This window comes from Trachypithecus francoisi, unplaced genomic scaffold (assembly GCF_009764315.1).
Source record: "Trachypithecus francoisi isolate TF-2019V2 unplaced genomic scaffold, Tfra_2.0 Lachesis_group3, whole genome shotgun sequence".
NCBI lineage: Eukaryota > Metazoa > Chordata > Mammalia > Primates > Cercopithecidae > Trachypithecus > Trachypithecus francoisi.
This window is the reverse complement of record NW_022681468.1, coordinates 110,844,053-110,865,692: the sequence shown is the minus strand read 5'-3', so window position 1 is coordinate 110,865,692 and position 21,640 is coordinate 110,844,053. Positions and strand designations below refer to the sequence as shown.

Sequence of the window (21,640 nt, the reverse complement as noted above, 5' to 3'; positions counted from 1 at the left end):
TCATTTGCAAGGCTTAGAGAGGCCAGGTGAGTCTAGAAAAATGGGCCTTGTATTCATTTTAAATTGGTAAAGAGCTTTAAGTGCTCATTAGATTGGAAGCTTTCTGTTCTTACTTATTTTGTATTTTATTTTATTTCTTTTGAGATGGAGTCTTGCTGTGTCGCCCAGGCTGGAGTGCAGTGGTGTGAGCTTGGCTCACTGCAAAGTCCATCTTCTGGGTTCAAGTGATTCTCCTGCCTCAGCCTCCCAAAAAGCTGGAATTACAGGCACCCACCGCTACACCTGGCTAATTTTTGTATTTTTAGTAGAAACGGGGTTTCTTCATGTTGGCCAGGCTGGTCTCGAACTCCTGACCTCAGACAATCCACCCGCCTTGGCCTTCCAAAGTGATGGGATTACAGGTGTGAGCCACCGCACCGGGCCCAAAAGCTTTGTGTTTTTAAAGATATTAGACATGTTTCTTATTTTTAAAAAAATCTTAATAATGTAGGAGAATAAGAGAAACGTTTTTCCAAAAAAGAGAAACCGTTGTGATTATTTTATCTTATTGGAATGCTGGATATTATAGTCTGCTTCATTAATCATCAAGCATGCTATGGATTTTCCATTTTTATAGGATCGGTATCTCAGTTAAGGTAATACTGGTAATTCTTATATTCTATTTGAAGATGAAAAATATAGGCCAAAATCATAGACCTTGCATAGAAGCTGGATAATGAAGACAGCTCCGGAGGAACACATAGATACACACACACAGACACACATGTATAAAGTGTACCCACATATATTTTTTAAAGTTTATTTTTTACAGTTTTAAAGTTTTTAAAGCAAAAGCCAGCCCCTCCCCTCTCCCAGAGTGGGTGGCCCTGCCCCTCTCTCCGAGTGGGTGGGGACAGCGGTTGCATGGGCAGCTTTAGCGTTGTGATGCCACAGGTCCCTCTGGACACACTGCTGCTTGACCACGCCTCCTTTCCCTCTCATCTTTCTCACTGACCAATGGGCTTGGAGCATTAAGGCCACGCCCCTATTCTGTGTTCTCCTCGGGCCCTGGTTATGCCTCTCTGGCTCAGTCACACAGCTGCCTGGTAGGTAACTGGAGGCATTCAGCAGTGCTTACTGGGATTTTGCTGATGTGGTCCCAACCCTGCCTCCCTCCCCACCCTGCGATGTCAGAAAAAACACGACAGGACAAATTGGCTGCAGCCAAGAAAAAGTTAAAACGCACCAGGTCATGGCCCCCAACCCAGCCACAGATCCCCTCCGACAACAAGACCGTTGCCAGAGTCCATACCACTCCTGAGGCACACTGGACTGTGCCCCACAACCCCTGAGCCTCTGGGCTCCCTCAACCAAAGTGTTGTCAGTCAGCCCCACCCCTTCAGCAAGGAGCCCAGTCCCTGCCCTTGCCAATCACCTCAGCATGACTTTGGGTGGGTGATTCCTGTGGCTTCCCGCTCCATACTCAGCCCTAACCTCCTGCTGCCCCAAACTCGACCTTCCTGAGCTCTTTGGGCTTGCGTCTCCCAAGACCTGGGTCCCCCAGCCCAAGGCCCCACCCTCACCAGTTGTCCCTGGGTGACTTTGGGCTGGTGACTCCTGGGGCTCCCTACTGCAGACTCTGCCCTCCCCTCCTGCTGCCCCAAGCTTGACCTCCCTGGGCTTCTTGGGCTGGTGTCTCCAAGGACCTGGGTCCCAATCCTGTGTTTTCCTCCCCCATCCTGGAGTAGTAACTCGGGCATCGCACTAATGTGGTCCCCTCCCCTGGGAGGAGTGGAATCTAGTGATGTCACAGTCCCCCTAGGAACTGTCATTACTGCTGCAAGACCAGCCTTTGATCTTATGCCCCAGTCCCTAAGTGTTCTCACCCCATTTCTGGTTCCTCTGGTCACAGCATAGATTTCCAGCTGGAAGGAGAACGGGGATTATGGGACCTAGGAGCAGGAGGTTTCAGGCTGCCTTACTCCCTTAACGTAGACATTGACAGTGGGAAAAGCCTACACTTCCCCCATGAACTCAAAACGTTGACAGTATCTTAGGGTGGCAATGGGAGAATGGGTTTGGTTTGGTTTTCTCCCAGACTTCTACTTTCCAGAGAGACTTTAACATTTTTTTCTGAGTTCTCCACAGTTCTGGGACCAAACTGCTCTTCAGTCAGTGGTCTCTGAAGTGAGATTTGCTCATCTTCTGTGGAACAGATCTTGGGAAACTGAACTTGACAACTTGAATCTTCCTCATATCATCTCAACTTGGGGTACTTTGAGTGCCACAGGATAAATGTGGGAGATCTTTCTGAAGCATCTGTTTCCCTCAATTCTCTTAAGAGAGAAAAATCATTAATGTACTTAGGGATGACAGTCACATAGGTTTCTAAGAGAGTATACCAGACTTCTCTCTGAAATGAGACTTGGATTATCCTCTTTCTGATAAATTCCCGGATTTAACAAAGAAGCTGCCTTCTGCCATGAGGACACATTGATATAAAAGTTTGAGAGATACTGGTGCACTTATTCACACTAACAGACATGTGAGGATGTATGACTCTAAACCACACAGTGTGCAGTTCTTGACTACTTAATGTTTACTTTTCTACCTCTGCCTCTGGTTTTGGTCCCTGGCAGCTGCTGATTTGTGGAAAACCCCAGAGCTTGGAGTCAGAAGACTGAGTTTAAGTTCCATTATTGCCCCCAACCTTTTTTTTAAGCCATCGTATCCATTCCTCTCAGTCACTAAGTGATTGTGACAGCACCTTGTACAGTTGTTGGTGGCATTAAATCAGATGGTGTATAAGAGTATTTTGCAAAAACTGTAAAGGAGGATGTGGCTGTAGGGGCTGGTAGTTCTCATGAGTATTACTGCTCTTCTTTCCCACAGCTAAAAGAGTATCAGCAGAGGAACAGCCCTGGTGTTCTGACAGGAGCGAAGACAAAGAAGAAAAAAACTGGAAGTAGCCCTGAGACAACCACTTCTGGTAGTTGCCACTCACCTGAGGATGTGAGTCTTGGCTGACCAGGCTCCTGGGGACAGGGGGCCCAAGGGGCAGTAGAGGGTAATTGTTGAGATTGCTGGGTACTGGTAGAGAATTCTGGGTTTGAATCCTGCCTCTCCATCTGCTAGGCATCTGATTTATGGCAAATTGCTTCAGCTCTTTGGGCCTGTCTTTTCACATCTGTAAAATAGGGGTAGTATTGTTTGACTTCCATTTGTGAAGTTTAAATTAGATTTCTTATTATTGTTGTTTTTATGTTAATCCTTAGCACATGGCCTGCTGTAAACAGCCAGTATACTCAGGAAATGGTCATTGCTGTTTGATTTTCCTCATCCCCAGTCTCAAGGGGAAGCTGGGCCAATGAGTACAGCCACTTGCCATCAGGCTGTCCCTTTAGGGTCACGGAAGGGGGCCCAGTGTGTGGTGAGGACAGCCCCAGGCACTAGAAATAATAGAAGATCTAACTTGCCACCAGCTTGCTGGGTGACCACAGAAAAATCACTTCTTCCTGTGGGCCTCAGTTTCCTCCTCTGTAAGATGATATTGGAGAAGATCAGTGTCTTTCAAACTTGTTTTTTAGCTACAGCCCCCTTAGTTCAAGTGAACCCTTACTCAGAAGTCTGTTTTTTTTTAATGGATGTGGAGGTCTGGAGCTCTACCAGATTCATCGCCCATGTCCTGGGCCTGAGGGAGGGGGTCCAGTGAGCATATTAAGAGCTGCATTGGTCAGGTGAGTCCGCTCTGTGACTGCATCGCTCAGGGGACTTTTCCATCTATTTGTTCCTGCCCCTGGCAAGGCAGCAGGTGGCCATTTGGAAAAATGGCATAGGCCATGGTTTTAATCTCCTCTGCTCTTCAGCAGGGGAACGCACATCTTCCTCCTACCCTTTCTTGCTTCTCTCTAAGCTACTTCTGTCTTTCTCCACTTGCCCTTGTTTTTCCCTTGTCACCTCCTGTAGATTCAGGACATTCCGAAGGTGCCTGTGTCCAACCTTAACCATTCCAATGGAGTAGCACTCTGCCATTGAACAAGTGGAAGATGAGGCAGTGCCAGGACCCCTCTCTGGCTTGCTGTACCCAGCTGTGCATGCCCCTGAGGCTTCTCTGGTTTGGGGGATACTTTACCTCTGGCTTATTTTATGTTGCTGCCATTAACCTTCAGCCTGTTTATGGGAATAACGTACAGAGCAGGCATGTGGGATTTGGGGCTTTTTTTCTTGTCTTTTTTTTTTTTGAGACAGAGTCTCACTCTGTTACCCAGACTGGGGTGCAGTGGTGTCATCTCAGCTCACTACAACCTCTGCCTCCTGGGTTCAATGATTCTCTTGCCTTAGCCTTCTGAGTAGCTGGGATTACAGGCAACTACCACCACACCCGGCTAATCTTTGTATTTTTAAAAGAGACAGAGTTTCACCATGTTGGCCAGGCTGGTCTTGAACTCCTGACCTCAAATGATCCACCCGCCTCAGCCTCCCAAAGTGCTGGGATTACATGTGTGAGCCACTGTGCCTGGCCCCTTGCTGTTTTTTACCTTCTTGATATCCATAACTGTTTCCCATGTAAGTTTCTGTTTTTCTTCTGAATTTGTCATCATTATTACTCCTGCATCATCTGTTATCCTGAAGGATCTGGAGGTAAGAGGCCCTGGGCCTAGGTGCAGTGACCCTGCAGGCCAGCCCTCCAACCTCCTCTCACAGCAGGGGCTGGGTGCCCCTTTACCAGCTGAGACAACCCCCACACACCCCAGCCCTAATGATTGTTCTCTCTACCTCTCCCTGCAATCCTCCTCCAACTCATCCTCTCTGTATGCGCCTCAGAGCTGGTACCAAGAACTAGCAGTAGCCCTGGACTCAAACTCCACGACAATCAATCACCTTAATGAAAACATAGAATCATTGGTAAGAGTCCAGTGGGGTCCCCTGATTCCATGCTGCCAATCCTAGTCTTTAGTTTATCCATGGGGCCCTGAAGAAAGGGGCTGGGGGCCCCTGATACCAAGGGCAAATGGGAAGCTGGAGCACCCAGGCCTCACCTGGAGGGACTCCAGAGCAAGGCGCATGTAGCATGGCTCTTCTGTCGCTGCCCTCTTTGTCAACTCTCTGTTCTCCAGACACCTCTGCTCCAGTCCTGGCCACACACACCCTAGGGTTGTCACCTCTCAGGGAAGCACTAGCCTGACTGGTTGTCAGGGGCCCTGTATTTCTGCCCTGACTCAGTCCTGAATTTGCTCTTTTCAGAGCAAATTTGACAAGTCACCTCTCCTCCTTGGGCTCGTGTTTCTGGAGGAGGTAGAGCATCAAAGGTCTCTGTTAGCTCTGAGAGTCCGAGATTTAATGGCCCCTAGAATGAAAACCTCATGGCCAAGGGCTCCTGTCTGTCCTTTTCCATCCTATATTTGCCATGGAGAACCGTACCTGGCCCGTATGTGCTCAGTAAGTGTTTGTTGAATGAACGCACCTTTCTAAATAACAAGCTGGCAGAAGGGTGGGCTTTTCTCAGACTCTGTCTCTGGAAATTTATGTTACTGTCCTTTCGAGAGAATCCAGATTCAGACTTTGAGTTCTGCGGCTGTGGGCAAAAACCGACAGAGACCCAAATCATCTGTCCTTGGGAACTTGAGGGGAGTTGACCAGTTCGTGTTGCCACTGGGTCTGAGAACATTGCCTTTAAAATCCATTCCTGGCCCCTGCCTACTGCTTCCTGGTCTGGGGAATAGAGTTGAGGGGACCACCCTCAGTCACCTGACTCTGGGGTTGACTCTCCCCAGAGAAACAACAGAAGAAACAAGTGGAACATCAGCTGGAAGAAGTAACGTCATTTCTTTGTTTGCTCACAACATGGCTGCTGGGTTTGAGGGACACTCAGATGTAGAGGCTCCAGTCTCATCTCACCCACTCCCAGCCTGGGGAAGAAGGCTCACCCCTCAGATTCCATCCCATCCCCATAGGGTCCCTGATAACTTAGTCCCATGAGTGGACCTGTCCTGGGGCATTGGTGGCATTCTGGGGGCATGTCTCTTGCTGTGCTATCTCTGCTTCCCATGGTAAGAGCTCTGTCTTCCTCTTCCTATAGGAAAAGAAAGCAAACAATGAAATACAGAAAGCACAAATGGAGCAGTTAGAGGTGAGTGGAGGGTGGGGAGTTTTCTCCTGTCCTTTGGAGAATGTTTCTTTCCTTCTCTTTCAGCACTTTCTTGACTTTTCTCCCAAATGTTCAATTCCAGACAATCAACACCCTCATGTTGGACATGTTGGAAAAGGCAGACTTGAAGACCACCCTTTACCATACTAAATGTGCTGCCAGACACTTCGAAGGTAGGAATCTGGGCACCTGGTCATCCTTCAACCTGGCACTTTGACAGGTCTTTAGGGGGAGTCCTTTTGGCCCCATCTCAACCTCTGTCATTACAGAAGACTCCAAGGGTCTGGCCAGCCGCCTGCAATACTCCTTGCAGCGTACTCAAGAATTGGAGCGAGCTCTCTCTGCTGTGTCTACACAGCAGCAAGAAGAGGACAGGGTGAGTCCAACCAGCTGCCCCGTCCCCTGGCAGCCTGGCTTCCCAGATGGAGGAGTGAGCCTAAAGCTCCCTTCTGCAGGATGCAGTGTCCTGCCCAGAAGGCAGCAGGATCATTTCAAGCTGCTTTTGTGTATGGTTGTTAGAGGCAGCCTGGTGCTGAGTCAGCTGCTGTGTGTGTGTTGGGGGCACTGTGGGCAGTGAGCACTGGACGCAGAGCTCAGAGACCAAGTGCCTGCCCTGCCCTTACCTGGCTGTGGCCTTGGCCAAGTCTTAGGTGGGGTATCGGGTACTTGTACTGTGAAGGTACAGAAGAGTACCTTTAGTATGTTACCATTTCTGTAGAGAGAGGAAAGTGTGTGTGTAGGTGTGTGTGTGTGTGTGTGTGTGTACATACTATGATAATGTACATAAAACATGTCTGTAAGTGTTTGTAAAAAACTCAGGAGAGAGTAACAAGGTGCCGGGAGACACTTCCCTTCTGTACCTTCTGAGTTTTGGACTATGCGAATGTATCATCCTTTCAAAAAACAAACAAAAGATAAATTTCCCCTTTCCTATGTGTGCCCCCACCCCCAGCAAGAAAATTGGGCTTAAGAATCAGACAGACCTGTCCAATTTGGTGTTCAAATCCCAGCTCTATCTAAGTGATCTTAGGCAAGAACTTAACCTCGAATACTCCATGTTTTTCATCTACACAATAGAGGTTTTCCTAGTAACTGTCTCATATGGTGGTAGTGAGGATTAATGGGATTGTTAGCATCGTACCTGGTGAACTCCGTAAAGGTTCAAACAGTGGTAGTAACAACAGTAACAACAATGGCAATATTATCTGATCTCTCTGGGCCTCTTTGGCCAGCTGTAAATTCGATCTTTCTCTGTCGCTTCCAACTTTACTGAGTTCTTTTAAAAACCAGGCCATGGACTTGGAAATGCCTTGATCTTTACAGTCCTCAAGCCACAGTGAAGCAGTCCTCCAGCAGCAGTTACAGCAGTCCACAAAGGAGCAGGCGCTGCTGAACACACACGTGACACAGGTGAGGCTTTGCAGAGAAGGGATGTGGAAGGATGATGATCCCCACTGGCCAGGAGCAGGTGAGGACCAGTGACAGCCCTTCCTAACTTCTGTGCCCATCCTTGCAGATGACAGAGTCACTTAAACAAGTCCAGCTAGAGAGAGATGAATATGCTCAACATGTAACAGGAGAGAGGGCCCGGTGGCAGGAGAGGATGTGGAAAATGTCGGTGGAGGTGAGACATGACCCTTCAGCCCCCACCTTTGATAGGTCACTGGATCTTTCTGGGCATCTGTAAAATGGGACTAGTACAGCCAGAGGTAGTCATGGATCTGGGCTTTGTGGAGGTGGGGGCAGAGAGGGAGATGGTAGCTTGTCCAGCCACCAGCCCCTCTCTCCAGGGCCCTTCCGCTCTGTGCTTTGGGCAGGCTCGCACATTGAAGAAGGAGAAGCGTGACATACATCGGATACAGGAGCTGGAGAGGAGCTTGTCCGAACTCAAACCCCAGATGGGTAAAATGGGGCTGGTGTGACATGGGAGCAGGACTGGCATCAGAGGACTGTGGGGGTGGCTTAGAATGCCCCAGGGAGGTGGGTGGATGGAAGGGCTTTGAGGCAGAGGGAAAGAGGTCTGTGCCAGGAGACAGCAAGTTTTGTCATCTCCATGACCCTCAGGGTCCCCATCAGCAAAGAGGGAAGAGTGCCCATTGTCAGCTACCCACAGTGCTCTCTATCTGAAAGTGGCTTGGAAATTGGCTACCATCAGGTGCAAGGAATCATTAGTAGTGAGGCCAAGTTTGGGAAGCCTGAGAGGAGCTGTGCATCAAGAGGAGGGTTTTATTTTTTCTTTTTGGGTAGGGGGGCGGTGGTTGGGGAATCCAGAGGCCCTTATTGTCTGCTTCCTTTCTCAGCTGAGCCCCTGTCCCCAGCACCCCCAGCAGGGGCTTCTGAGGTGGAGCAGCTACAAGATGAGGCCAGGCACCTGAGGAAGGAGGTGGAACGTCTGGAGGGAAAGCTGCAGTCCCAGGTGGAAACAATCAGGCTTTGAGTCTCCTGAGCAAGGAACAAAAGGAGAGCTTTCCGGATCAGGAGGAGAGGCTCCAAGAGCAGGACTAGAGGAGGCTGTGGGAGCAGGAGGAGCAGAGGCTGCGGGAGCAGGAGAGATTGTGTGAGCCAAAGGAGAGGCTTCGGAAGCAGCAGGAGAGGCTGCGGGAGCAGGGTGAGAGGCTGCGAAAGCAGGAGGAGAGGCTACAAAAGGAGGAGGAGAGGCTCGAGCTCTCCCAGAACCACACGCTTGACAAACAGCTAGCCGAGCCACATTGCAGCTTCGAGGATCTGGTGGGTTGCCCTACCTGTGGAGCCTGCCCTCATCCCTAACCCTCCAGGCCTTTGTTTCCCCACCTGTAAAATGGGGCAGTGTAGCCCTTACATGAAATGGTACTTCTAAAGGCACCTGTGAGCCAGAGCTCATCAGGCCCTGCTCTGATGGCTGTTGGGGAGAGGGGATGATTTTTCCAACCTGCCTCACTCTTCCCGGTGACATGGGAAGCAGACACCAAGTTCTGGGGTCTCCAGCTGCAGTGGGTGGCCACTGATTGCTTCTCTTTGTCCAGAACAACGAGAACAAGAGTGCACTGCAGTTGGAGCAGCAAGTAAAGGAGCTGCAGGAGAAGCTGGGTGAGGTGAAGGAGACGGTAACCTCCGCCCCATCCATGAAGGGCTGGGAGGTGGGCACCAGCCTCTGAGGAGGGGAGGTGCCAGGCCAAAGGCAGCTCCAACTGGGGGGTAGGTGACCCCAGCACCCTCCAGCGCAGCCCTTTGACTGTCTCTTGCTTCCTGCCCTCTGACTTTTAGAGGTGGGTAGCCCTGGGCTCCTCCCAGGTCTGGACATCATCATCCCAGCTAGAGGCATGGATTCCCCCAATCATAGGGGAAGACAGTGGTATGAGAGGCTCCTTATGCCAGGCAAGGTGGCTCATGCATGTAATCCCAGCACTTTGGGAGGTCAGGAGTTTGAGACCAGCCTGGCCAACAGGGCAAAACCTCATCTCTACTAAAATTACAACAACAACAAAAAATTAGCCAGGCATGATGGCACATGCCTGTAATCCCAGCTACTCAGGAGACTGAGGCATGAGAATCTCTTGAGCCCGGGAGGTGGAGGTTGCAGTGAGCTGGCATGGCACTCTGTCTCAAAACAAAAAAGCCTCCTTAGATTCAAACTGGATTCTGGCCTCCGTTCCACTGGTCACCATTCAACTACTTTTCATCTCTAAGTCTCTGTTTCTTTAACTTCAAAAGGAAGTTAGCATTTTCCTTACGGAGGTACTGAGGATTAAATGAGAGAATACATGGAAACATTAGGCATGTGGCACACTTAGCAGATGGTGGTTGGCTCCCTCTGCTTTTCCACCAGTCTGTGGCCTACAGTTTAAATGGTGGGAAGAAGGAGATGAGATTTGAGGCTGGGGGAAGAGGTATGGGGTTCTTGGCAAGGGAGGCAGTCTCTTAGGCCTGGAGCAAGGGGCCAGGGGCCTGGGCAGCTGACAGAGCCCCACAGTGCCCTTGCTACTCTATTAATGGGCCCAGAATCTGGAAGCCAGCCACCACGTACCCTCATGCCCAGGGTCTTCCTGCAGGTGGAGCTGAAGAGCCAAGAGTCTCAGAGTCTGCAGCAGAAGTGAGACTAGTACTTGCAGCAGTACCTGGCCAGCTATCAGCAGCTGACCTCTGAGAAGGAGTTGCTGCACAGGCAGTTATTGCTGCAGACCCAGCTCATGGAGTGGCTGCAGCAGTAGGAAGCTCAGGGCAAAGCGGTGGCTGAGATGGCCTACCATAAGTTGCAGGAGACCCAGGGGAGGGAGTTGCAGAGGATGGAGCCCTGAGGGGGATGACCTGGCAACCTCCATGCCTTCTCAGTCTGTTTTCTGTCCCCTTAGGAGCACCTATAAACTGCCAGCCATCAGAACCAACAGCTAGAGACCCAGCTGAGCGTCATGGCTCTCCCTGGAGAAGGTACAGGAGACCACTCAGAGGAAGAGGAGAGAGCCCCAGGAGGAAGGGACTGTTAGCAGCATAGGATTGAGGAGTTGGAAGAGACCTTTAGAATAGCTGGTCGTTATGCCAATCAGGTGTTTGCACTAAGTTTGGCATCAATATGGTAACCTTCTGGGAGCAGGGGGCCACCAGGTTGCCTAAGGATGAGTGAACTGGCCCAGATCAGAAAGGGAGCAGGTCAGAACTCCCGCACCAACCGGTAGTGGGACTGTGCCTGGGCAATATAGCAAGACCTTGGTTCTTAAAAGGGAAAATTAAGAACAGCAGTTCATTCCCCTCTGGGGAGGGGCTGGCTCAGGGTTACACAGTGAGGGTGAGGACAGAGATGGGCCCACAGTACTTCCCTTGTTGGGTTGTCTGAGGACCCCTCTGGCCACCTCCCCACAGGAGATGGAGGAGGACATCTGGACAGTGAGGAAGAGGAGGCACCTCGGCCCATGCCGAGTATCCCACAGGACCAGGAGGGCTGGGAGGCCACGGTGAGCCTGACTTTCCCCACCTCCCCTTTGCCACCTTCCTCTGTGGTCCCTCCCACTCCCTTATGCTCTTGGTTTCCCTGCCTTCTGATTTCTCTGGACCCTCATCCCTTCTGGGAGCCAGTGGTCAGACACCATTTCACCTGTGACCACAGGTGCACTCTCTGAGGCCCCAAGGGAAGGGGCTGCACTTCACCTCCCTGCCCCATTTGTTCTGTGTATGCCCCTATAAGAATACTCACCTCTTGCCTTCAAGTGGCATTTTTCAACTCCCCTGGAGCCAGTGCCCAGGAGGAGCAGGCACGGCCATGTGGGCAGCAGAAGGTGCAAAGGCTGTGCTGCCCGCACCTGGTTTACCTGATGGCCTCGGCCTGGAAGGAGCCAGAGGCAGAGGCTCCAGCCCCAGGGACTCGGGGTGAGTTTGTGTGCGGGGAGAGTTACCATGCCCTGAAGGAGGCCATGGAGAAGGTGAAGGTGAGTGAGTCCTGGCGTGGGCCAAAAAATGCAGGGGTGGACAGGACAGGTCACTCTCGAGATGTGACCCCATTATTTTGGCTCCAGAGCGGCTTTGTGGACCTCCCAAAGGAGAAGGCGGACGGGAAGGAGCAGGTGGAAAAACTAGATCTTGGATTCATCCAGCTCTCTGAAGCAACAGACGGCATGAGTGAGCGGGAGACCAGGGCACGGCAAGGGGAGCTGCAGGGCCACTGGAGGGGCCCCAGCGTCTGAGCCCACAAACACGTGGCACCAGGATATGGAGGATGTCATTAGGCTGGCCCAGAATGAGGAGGAGATGAAGGTAGGGAGTGCACCACCTCTATGGGGGTAGGGTTGGGCATGGGTGCTGGTGCTGCCTCCGGCTCCAGTGTGGCAGCTGAGCACCCCTCCGTTCAGGCGAATACGCTGGAACTGCAGAAGCTGGTGTTGCCACTTGTGGGTGACCATGAGGGGCATGGCAAATTCTTCACCACTCCCCAGAACCTTGCTGATGAGCCCGCTCCAGGGGCTCCAGACCCCAAGGAACTTGGGGCTGCTGGTGAGCAGGGTGGTGAGTAGAGCCCTCAGGCGGGGTGGGCAGGCAGGAGCAGGGGAGGCTGGCCCTGCACTGAGATCCCTGCCTCCCTCTCTCTGAAGATTTTTATGAGGTGAGCCTGGACAACAGCATGGAGCCCACACCAGGAGAGGCCAGGAAGGGTTCTCCCCATGACAACCCCACCACACAGCAGATCATGCACCTGCTTCCTGTGATGCAGGACACCCAGGAGCACCCAGGCTTGGCCAGCAAACCCTGCATGCCATTCTTTTACCAGGCATCCGAGGACAGGGAGATAAACATCATCATCGTCTAAGAGCTGGTCAAGAAATTGAAAAACAACAAAAAGTTATGGCATTCATCTCGTACACAATTCATTTACTTCATTTGAATGTTAGAGCCACTCATGTTTATTTGTGTTTCTAATTTACAGTTTAAATTTATTTGTAAAAAAGTAAGGAGAGTGGATCTTTTCCTGATGTTCACTCTGGCATCCTTTAACATTTTTGTTTTAATTGATAATTGTAGATCATTAGCTCGCATATCGAGTTTGCCCTTACCTGGTGGGAGTTCAAACACACAAGACCCACTATTTGCACAAAATTATTCTTGCTGGTTTGGAATAGGCTGCCATGGTTTTTTAAATGTTTTTGCAGCATGTATGTTCATTATGGAATTCAGGTAAAATTTGCTTATGTTCTGATATTATGTTTGATCGAATCCTAATCACAGTGAGCTCTTCATTAGCTCAATATGTGGTTTGCCCTCAAGTGCGCGCTGTTTCTTACTTTGTGATATGCCACTCTGAGTAGTGACGTTTACAGTTGTTTAAAGACTGAGAACTGGAAACAGCCTTTCCTCTATTTTCTGTGTATTGGGGATGGGAGTAATAACATTTGGGGGAGCTTTTTAAATCTCCCAGAAGAGGAACGTGGCCTGCGCTGGCAGCTGCGCGCAGGATGCAGCGTGTTTCCTTCATTCTGGTGCCAGGAATGAGCGCCGTCCTATGGTAGCTCCTTTAGGATATGTATGTGCTCTGGGCTCATGAAGATATTGCAGCATGAGCTGTGGCCTTTGTACTCTTTCTCAATGACCTAAAAAGGGATTATTTCTGAGGAAGGAAAGGCTCCCATCATTGACTATGGATGGGAAAAACCTTTTCTAGCTTAGCGCATTTATATCTCCAATACATTTTAAATCAGAGTCCATGTTACCTATTTCAATCACATGACTACAGGTCCCATCACACAAAAGGGCACTGGTTGGCATTCTTCTTTATGTATTTAGTAAAGATCATAAGAAATCCTTTCAGAGTTTAAATATCCCTGGAACAGGCATACAGGCTCTGGTCAAGAATGAATTCGAGTGATACCTGGCGTTCCTCTATGTTCATGGAGCTTCCTTGAGGCTAGAAGATTGATTTTACCATCTAGACCTCTCTGGCTAATACCTATTCTTCAACCACATTGGTTACTCTCACATAGGAATTTACTTCTTTTCCTTGAATGGAAAACACTTAAAAAATAACAACCATTATTATAAACCAATATATGTGAGAGTACTTAGTTGAAACAAAAAGGAGATTTAGTAGACAGTATTATACTACATTTGAAAATCAAGGAGAAGTTTATGCAACTTAAAATGTGTACAAACTGCAGTGCAATCTACTGTTTGTGAATGTCAGAGTATTTTGAGGAAAAGTGTCTCTACAATTACAGAGTTATATTTCCTCACAAAGTTCTTTATGAAGAGTGAAATATGTTTTTATACCTCTCAGTTTCAGTTAGAGGCATATTTTGTGCCATACTTATGTTCATGTGCCTGTACATGATGAATGAATTATTTCAGTCATACATTGCCTAAATAATAACTTTATGATGCTTGGGAAAGAACAGCTAAAACTTCATGAAGTTCTAATGTCTCTGTTCCAAAATACGTCACATTATTAGAATGTAGGAATACATTATTAGAATATATGCGCACTCCCTGGGGTGGGCATTTCTTGTTACTAGACCATCTCCATTTTTAGCATTTGGCATCCTCATGATACTTTTATAAATACTTTTTTATATGATACTTTTATAGATACTTTTATAATGATACTTTTATAAATACTTTTATAAATATGACATTAATAGGAGAGCAGTAATACAATTTTACAGATGGAATAACAGATTTGCCTGCATTCACTGAAAGAGTGCAAATACTGGGTGCTTGTGACTTCAACTGACTCTTCCAAACTGAATTTATCAATGTATTAGATAAACTCAGTTTCAGAATGATAAAGAAAAACTGTTAGACCAAATAATGTGGCTAATTAACAGTAGTACGATTTCTAGCCTGAGTGTTTAAAATGGACTTAAGGTCCTGTTCTTGCCTTCTATTTTGTGAACTTGCCACTTTTGCATTATTTGAGTTCACTTGAAAGACAGTTACTTTAAGTCCATTTTAAACCCTCGGGCTAGAAATCGCACCACTGTTAATTAGCCACCTTGTTTGGTCTAACAGTTTTTCTTTATCATTCTGAAATTGGGTTTACCTAATACATTGATAAATTATTTCAAAGGAATTTTTATAGTTCAAATCACTTCACTTTTACCCTGATAAATATAAATGACTAGGAATGACCTTCAGATAGTGTTTAGCAGCTGTAACCAATCTGACAATAATGTGGTCACGGATTAAATCACATACTGGCATATTTAAGCTGAATGTCAGTCCGGAAAATAAATGTACTATATTAACTGAAATACCACTTTGTGTAGGTATTTTGTCATATGTTTCAGAAAAAGCTAGAAAGAATGGAAATCATATCACAATAACTTAAGTCTTTCTTCAAAGCGCATGCAGTCTTTGCAATACCTCATTCAGCAAGTATTTGTTCTCTTCATTCAGTATAAGGTAGCTTTCAATTTGCTTAGAAGGCAACATTAGAAGGTTAGAGTTCAGCAGAAATACAGAATTTTAAAATGTGAGTTCAATTGAATAAACTTTAATTTCTGTAGGAAGTAAAGAATCAAAATACCTGTTAAAAGATTGCAATATATAATAATAATTTTTAAAGTATCTGACTAAACCTGATAGATTTTCTGGAAATGAAAAAAATCAGTTCTAAAACCAAAGCTGATTTTTAGAAAGTGTGAAAATGTAAATCAGCCCTATCCATAATAGTTTCTCCAAAACTTTATCTTACAGAGTTACTTTAAAATAATATAACAACTATTCAAAAATGTAACTGCGATGTTAATGTTTTGAAGTAAGTTAAAACATTTTAAAATATGAATACTGTAGTTTAAAACAAAGAAACTGGGGGAAGAAAAAGTAGAGAAAGAAATAAAGCCCAAAGCTTTATTTGCCAAGTTTTCTTAGAATGACTTTTACCAATTTATGAATTCTTATTAACAGAATGTATAATGGAAATACTTAAAGGCTTTTGTCTAAAGTGGCATTATTGACTGCTATCATGATATACTGTAATGTAATAAATTATGAAATTGTTGCAAAGTGTTGTTTCTCTGCCTTAAAATTTTGTGTGTCTTGAAAACTATAGTATTAAAGGTATTGACACTGTGCAAATGCTGAGCACACTTGGCATGAGATCATCGGTTTTTTTTTTTAACAAAATTGTAACTATGCAAGTGTATTAAAAGAACACAAACTGAAAAGAAGTTATGGGAATTTTTAAAAACTGTGGGGTAAAAAGTTATGAGATAAAAATGCTGTGGAGAAGTAGCAAAAAAAAAATAGAAAAAAGTTTTATGAAAAAATTTTTAAAAAGTTATGAAAAACAAGTTATGGATTTCAAAAAACGTCATGGGATAAAAATAAAAATAAATAAAAGCAAGCCCCTGTCAGCATAAGCCTGGAGAAGTGAGGCTAGAGTCTTCGCCCCACCATGTACCAACCACCCCTTCCCAGTCACCCCTTTACCATTAGGGTAGCAAGACAAGACCCCATCTAATGGAGGGAGACAAACAGACCCTTTGCCATCTTGACCAGGGCTGAGTGCTTAAATTTCTGGATGGTGATGTTTGTTATTTAAGAGCCAGAAGCTGGTGGAGCTGGTTTGTTTGGAGGTGGCCTCTCTACTCTCACCAAAGGAACTTTTCCCTCAGGGGGCTCCCATATTCTTATTCACAGAGGCAGCTGAGGCAGGACAATGGGGCTAACTGTGGACCAGGCGAGGGCACAGGCTGCTGGGGTGGCCCCCGTTCCCCAGTGTACATACAGTATCTGTGTAACATTTTGTATATTCCTGGGGTAGGGCCACCCCCTGTATCATGGAGGTTGGAGCTGGCATATGAGGAGGAGGTTCTAAGCATTTGTGGCTGGGAAACTTATTTATTGCTAGCATAGTACAGAGGAAGGAGGCAGGGATGGGGTTGTGGGTGATGCGACTCCTGTTTATTTCGCTTTTCATTTTGGAATAAATGGATTTAGCCATACTGCTCGGCCTGGTGTGTTCCCATTTCCCTCACTGGGTCCTGCAGTTTGTCCCACAGAATGAGGAGCCCCAGAGTGTCTGAGCATGTCCAGCTGGGCTGTTGGGGATCTTTCAGGCCTGTTACCTGTATGCTGCCTGGTGACACCTGGTGGATTTCACGGGACTGCCATGGCACCTATGGGGCACAGTCTGGCCCTGACAGCCAACAGGCTCAGGAGCCTGATCTAGCGGTGGCCGGGAAGACAGATTCCAGCACCCAAGGCCACTGACTTCCATCCACCCCAGGCATCTTCCTTTCTGTCCCCTTGCCTCCCTCTCCTGTCTGCACCTGGTAGCCTGTTGTGTCTCTCCCTCCAGAGTGCTGGCTACCCCGCAGGCTCTTCCAGGCTGAGTTCATGGCCCTGCCCGCTAATGGCCAGAGTCAGCTTCACAGGATAAGAGTCACCTAAGCTCCAGGGGCTTTCCAGGAAGTGTCCCTTGGAAAGGCTGTAGCCTTTTCACTGCTCCCAACAGCACCCTAGAAATGGCTTGGCCTTTTCCCTCCCCTGAGCTGCACAGAGAACACAGCCAGCAGAGGCCACATTCCCCGTCATCCAGAAACAGGTTTGATTCTCAGCTGATGGACAGCAGGACTGGTAGAGACTGTCAGGCCACATGGCTGCCTGCACAGCACCCCCATGCTTGGTGGAGGGTGGGAGGGATGGCGGGGGCTGGCTGTCCACAGGCCGGGCATGACAGGCTCACTGGAGGTGGCGCACTTTGGAGGGGCGATGTCAGGGGACAGCTTTCTCTTGTTTGGCTACAAGACTCCACAAGGACAGCACGGGGACTGATTCCCAGTGCTAGAAGCGAGGTGATCAGCCACGTGTGTGTGTATATATATGTATATTACTATTTATAGCTATTTATAGAACAGGGCAGGGGCATACCACAGAGGGGGCACAAGTTTTCAGCAATGGTCACACCTGAAAGTGTCAGCTCACCACTACAACAGACTAAGTCACAGATGAAGGCTTTGGGAGTGGGGATCCACGGTCAAGTCACAGGACACCCACACAGGTAGGCTTGGAAAGGGAGGCCTCTGAGAAGAGAGGATCTGTTTAGAGGTCAAAGTGGGGCCTGGGGCTCTTAGGACGGGATGGACTTGCCTGACCCGTTCAGCGGGCAGTTGGAAAGAAAGCAGAGAGAAAATGGGTTGAAGAAAAGCCAGAGCTGGTGAGGCAAGCGCAAAGCAGTGGTGTGCTGCAGCAGCTGTGGGAGGGCTGGAGAGGGAAGGGTGCAGGTTGCGGGTGTGGCAAGGTTCCTGGAACACAGGGACTGGAAGGGAAAGGGGAGGAAGATAGAGGGAGAAGCTGAAGCTTCATAGACAGTGCCTGGGGGCTGTGGCAGCCGTCTCCACTCCACCCCACACACGCTGGCCTCTCCCACGGCACCCAGGCAGTGCACCCATAGTTCAGACCAATGCTCAGCCCTCTTGGGTTTCTCCCTTCTCTGGTCACCCTGTCTTCCAACCCACGGCCCTGGGCCACCTCTTCCTTGGGGAGCCCCACCCAACAGCCACCAGGCTTGATAGAGAAGGAGTGCTGCTTGGACCAAAATGGTGAAGCTATAAGAGATGGATGACTGGAGTGAGCGCCAGAGGCCCCTCTGTGTGGTCAGAAAGCCCAGGGTCCTCTGAGGGGACCCTGGGGAAGGCAGGGAGGGCAGGCAGCCGGATGCCACTGGCCATAGACTTATAAGTCTAAGAGGGGAGCCTCCACTGGTTGGTGGGGGGCTGCAGGTTGCATAGGTGAGGCTGGGTCCTTCCTGCTGGGAAAAGCAGAAGAGTGAGAGTCCATGGCAGGAAAGGCAGGTGAGTTCACTAGGCGGAGCTCAGCTGGGCCAGCAGGAACTGTGGTCCCCTTGGCTGAACAGCCCAGGCGACCTCTAGGAGCAACAGGCCAAGGTGCGTGAGCTGGCTGGCCAGTGGTAGTGCTTCAATGGGGTCAGGGACCCTGCCTTTGGTCACACGCTGGCAGCTATGATGGTACCTGGGAGAGAGGAAGGGGGCTGTGTGTCCTTGCCTGGCCTGTGGAGTGTGTTGTGGGATGACCGTGTGCATGGGACTCTCACTTAGATCGCCACTGGAGTGCCGACAGATAGAGGAGGTAGGACCCTGACAATCACCCCTGCTCTGCAGTGGATTCAGCTCTCGGCACCCCCAGGGGAGGCTGGGAGCTGGATACCCTGCCCAGGCAGCTTGACTCAGACTGCACGACAAGTATGGCATGCCCAGGATGATGTTCCTAGGCTCAGTGTGTGGTCAGGAGCAAGTCGACAGGCCCTGCTCCCCACCCCTTGGAAGGGACTGCCACCCTTCTGACTTAGTTCTGACTAAGGCCTGGGAAGCCATGACCCAGAGCATGGGTCCCCAGGGTCTCTTTGGGCCAGCTGGGCTGCTGCAGACAGATAGGAAGCACATCTGCTGCTCCTCCAACCTCAGGCAGCGCAGCGGGGCTGGGAATCACGCTAGCTTGCCTAGCGACTTGCTTTCCTGCGTGAACTCTGGCAGGCTGCCCCCTCCATGCAAAGTCACAGCTGCAGCCTGCTTGGGGCCCTCTCCCTCTTCTACCTGCTTAGGGTGACCTGGAACTTGGAGGTGGACAGTCAGAGCCTAGGAATTGACTGTGTCATCAAGGCATGTGCCCTTGGGCTAGTTACTTCCTCTCAGAGCCTTGGGCTCCTCCTCTGAGGATGGGGCATGTTGGTGTGAAATGAGGTGAGCATGTTGAGTTGGGGAGCAGCAGGACACACACCTGCAGGCAGCCACCCTGGCCATGCTCCCTCCCTCCCAAGTCCTGGGACAGATGCTCATTGCCAAGGGGTTCAGCCTCTGATACTGTTTCTTGGTCTCAGTCCCTAAGGAGTAATTTTTTTTTTTTTTTTTTTGAGATGCAGTCTCCCTCTGTCACCCAGGCTGGAGTGCAAAGGTGCAATCTCAGCTGACTGCAACCTCCGCCCCCGGAATCAAGCGATTCTCCCTCCTCAGCCTCCCAAGTAGCTGGGATTACAGGTGCCCACCACCGCACCTGGCTAATTTTTGTATTTTTAGTAGAGATGGAGTTTCTCCCCATTGGCCAGGCTGGTTTGAAACTCCTGACCTCAGGTGATCTGCCTGCCTCAGGCTCCCAAAGCGCTGGGATTACAGGCATGAGCTACTGCACCCAGCCAGGAGTGATTTTCAGTGGTGTCCATTCCGTCCCCAGCATACACCCAGCCCTGAGTGGCCGTGGCTGCCACCTGCAGGCTCCAGGGCCACACTCCTCTTTCATCCAGGGATGTCATATGCTGGAGAACAGAATGTGAGAGGTGACCCCTGTAGGCTGCAGGGCGACCTCTCTGAACCTTAGTGTCCCCACCTGGAGAAGGGGTGTAACACCTTCCAAGGGGAGGGCTGAGGAGGAAATTGTCAACGGCTGAGTCCAAGGCTCACAGACAGAGGGCAGGGTTGGATCCAGGGCTGGGCCTGGGCCTGGGCCTGGGAGGACAGTGTCTGCCCCTTCCCCAGCCTCCCGCCCCTGGCCAGGACAGGAGCCTTTTCAAAGCACCTTCATGCCCCTCTGTTCCCTGCTGTGGGCACCACTGTCTGGCTCCATGGAACTAGAATTTATGGGAGGGGAAGGGGCTGTGGGTAGGCAGGTGCCAAGTGCTGGACCATCCATCAGCATGGTAGGAACCTGTTGCTGGGGCTGGTGGTGGGAAACGGGCCACTCTGAGGCAGTGGCAATTAGCCCAGCCCTATCTCTGGGCACAGAGATGAAGGGACACGTGGGGACAAGTAGGGCACAGCTGGCCACCCTGCTCTTCCCCTCTCTGCCCACTTTTTCCAGAAGATTCAACAGATAGAATAGAAAGGGCCAAGGAGGTGCCCGTGGGGGCCCCAGTCCCCAGTACTCCAGGGGGCAGTCCCTGCAAGTGACAAGGTGGGCCCAATCCCTGTGTAATAGGTCTCTGAGGACCACAGAGTAGGACCCCAGGGGAGGCTGGGAGCCTGAGCTAGAGGCAGGTAGCAAGTAGGGCCAAGCTGTGCCCCTCCCCAGAAGACCTTCCTGCCCCCAGCACCCCACCCTCTGCAGACAGGCCTCCCTGGGCAGCAGCCGCCCAGCTTCCGGGGACCAGACGCCATGCTGTCATGGACCCGACTGCTGCTCTGCCCACTGCAGATCTGCCCCAGAGGAGCACATGAAAAGCCGCACCTGCCAAGGTGCTGCTGTGGTGGAGTTTTGGGCAGAGGGATTGGGGGAAGAGTTTCTGACTTTTAAGATTTCCCCAAATCCAGGATGAAGTCACACTGTGCTTTGGAATGGTAGATGCTCATTTATGTAAAATCATAAATGTTACACGAACTGTTAGAATAAAAAAATACCTTTTTTGATGGGGAGGAGGTCCCCAGCCTGCCGCTGGGTAGGGAGAGGGTTAGCACCATTAGGGCGCAGGGGGCGGGAGCTCCGCCACAGCCCGTGGTGGGCACTGAGGTCTGTCAGTTGGTCTGTGCATCCTGGCACAGTCAGCGGCGGGCAACCCGCTGATGGCCTCGGGAGGGGGCGCCGTGGCTGGGCGGAGAGCACGAGCGGCAGCACTGCATGCGGATGGTTGGCAGCTGGCAGCGGCCCAGTAGGCGCAGCCTCTCACAGAACCCGAAGGATAGGCGGTCCCGCTCACAGCCTGGAGTGGGGGAGGGGCAGAGGGGCATCAGGACCGGTGGTTTGGGGTACCCACAACCTGGCTCCCCATGCCAACCACCTTAAGGAGGCTCCAGCAGCTCCCCACCGAGCAAAGGGCCCCAGGTTCTGGAGTGGCTCCCGAACCGGAGTTGCAGGTCTCCAGCTGTTGCTGTTTCTGTCCCACCTGCTCATGGCCAACCCCAGGACTCAAGAACGGGCGCTGCTGGGCTGAGGTTTCTGGAGGAAAGGTTCTGAGACCCCACCCTGATGCCTTCACATGCCCATGAAAGAGCCTACCCGGGGTAGTGCCCTACCACCCCATCTCCATCCTTGCTCACCCCTGGTGTTCCCCAACAGATCCTGGTACAGAACTGTGGTCCCAGGGCCTCCTGCCAGCCTGCAGCAGCCTCT

The 21,640-nt window shown here is 50.1% G+C and overlaps 1 protein-coding gene and 1 pseudogene across 2 annotated transcripts in view; one reads left to right on the top strand and one right to left on the bottom strand.

The window, feature by feature from the left end:
- The first annotated feature begins 828 nt into the window (after nt 1-828).
- On the top strand, nt 829-12,535 carry LOC117070329 (annotated as a pseudogene). Its single transcript, XR_004431870.1, has 18 exons — nt 829-1,221; nt 2,879-2,991; nt 4,804-4,884; nt 5,756-5,794; nt 6,059-6,109; nt 6,210-6,300; nt 6,397-6,503; nt 7,451-7,537; nt 7,644-7,751; nt 7,945-8,029; nt 8,428-8,854; nt 9,130-9,198; nt 10,456-10,531; nt 10,961-11,052; nt 11,611-11,749; nt 11,784-11,848; nt 11,944-12,097; nt 12,184-12,535. The product of XR_004431870.1 is annotated as a golgin subfamily A member 6C-like (transcript).
- Nucleotides 12,536-20,859: 8,324 nt separating this feature from the next.
- LOC117070328 (A disintegrin and metalloproteinase with thrombospondin motifs 7-like) overlaps nt 20,860-21,640 on the bottom strand; it is a 684,711-nt gene continuing 683,930 nt past the window's right edge. The window contains 1 exon segment of the mRNA XM_033189286.1: nt 20,860-21,230. Coding sequence (XP_033045177.1) covers nt 21,073-21,230 — 158 coding nt within the window. The 3' untranslated portion in view covers nt 20,860-21,072.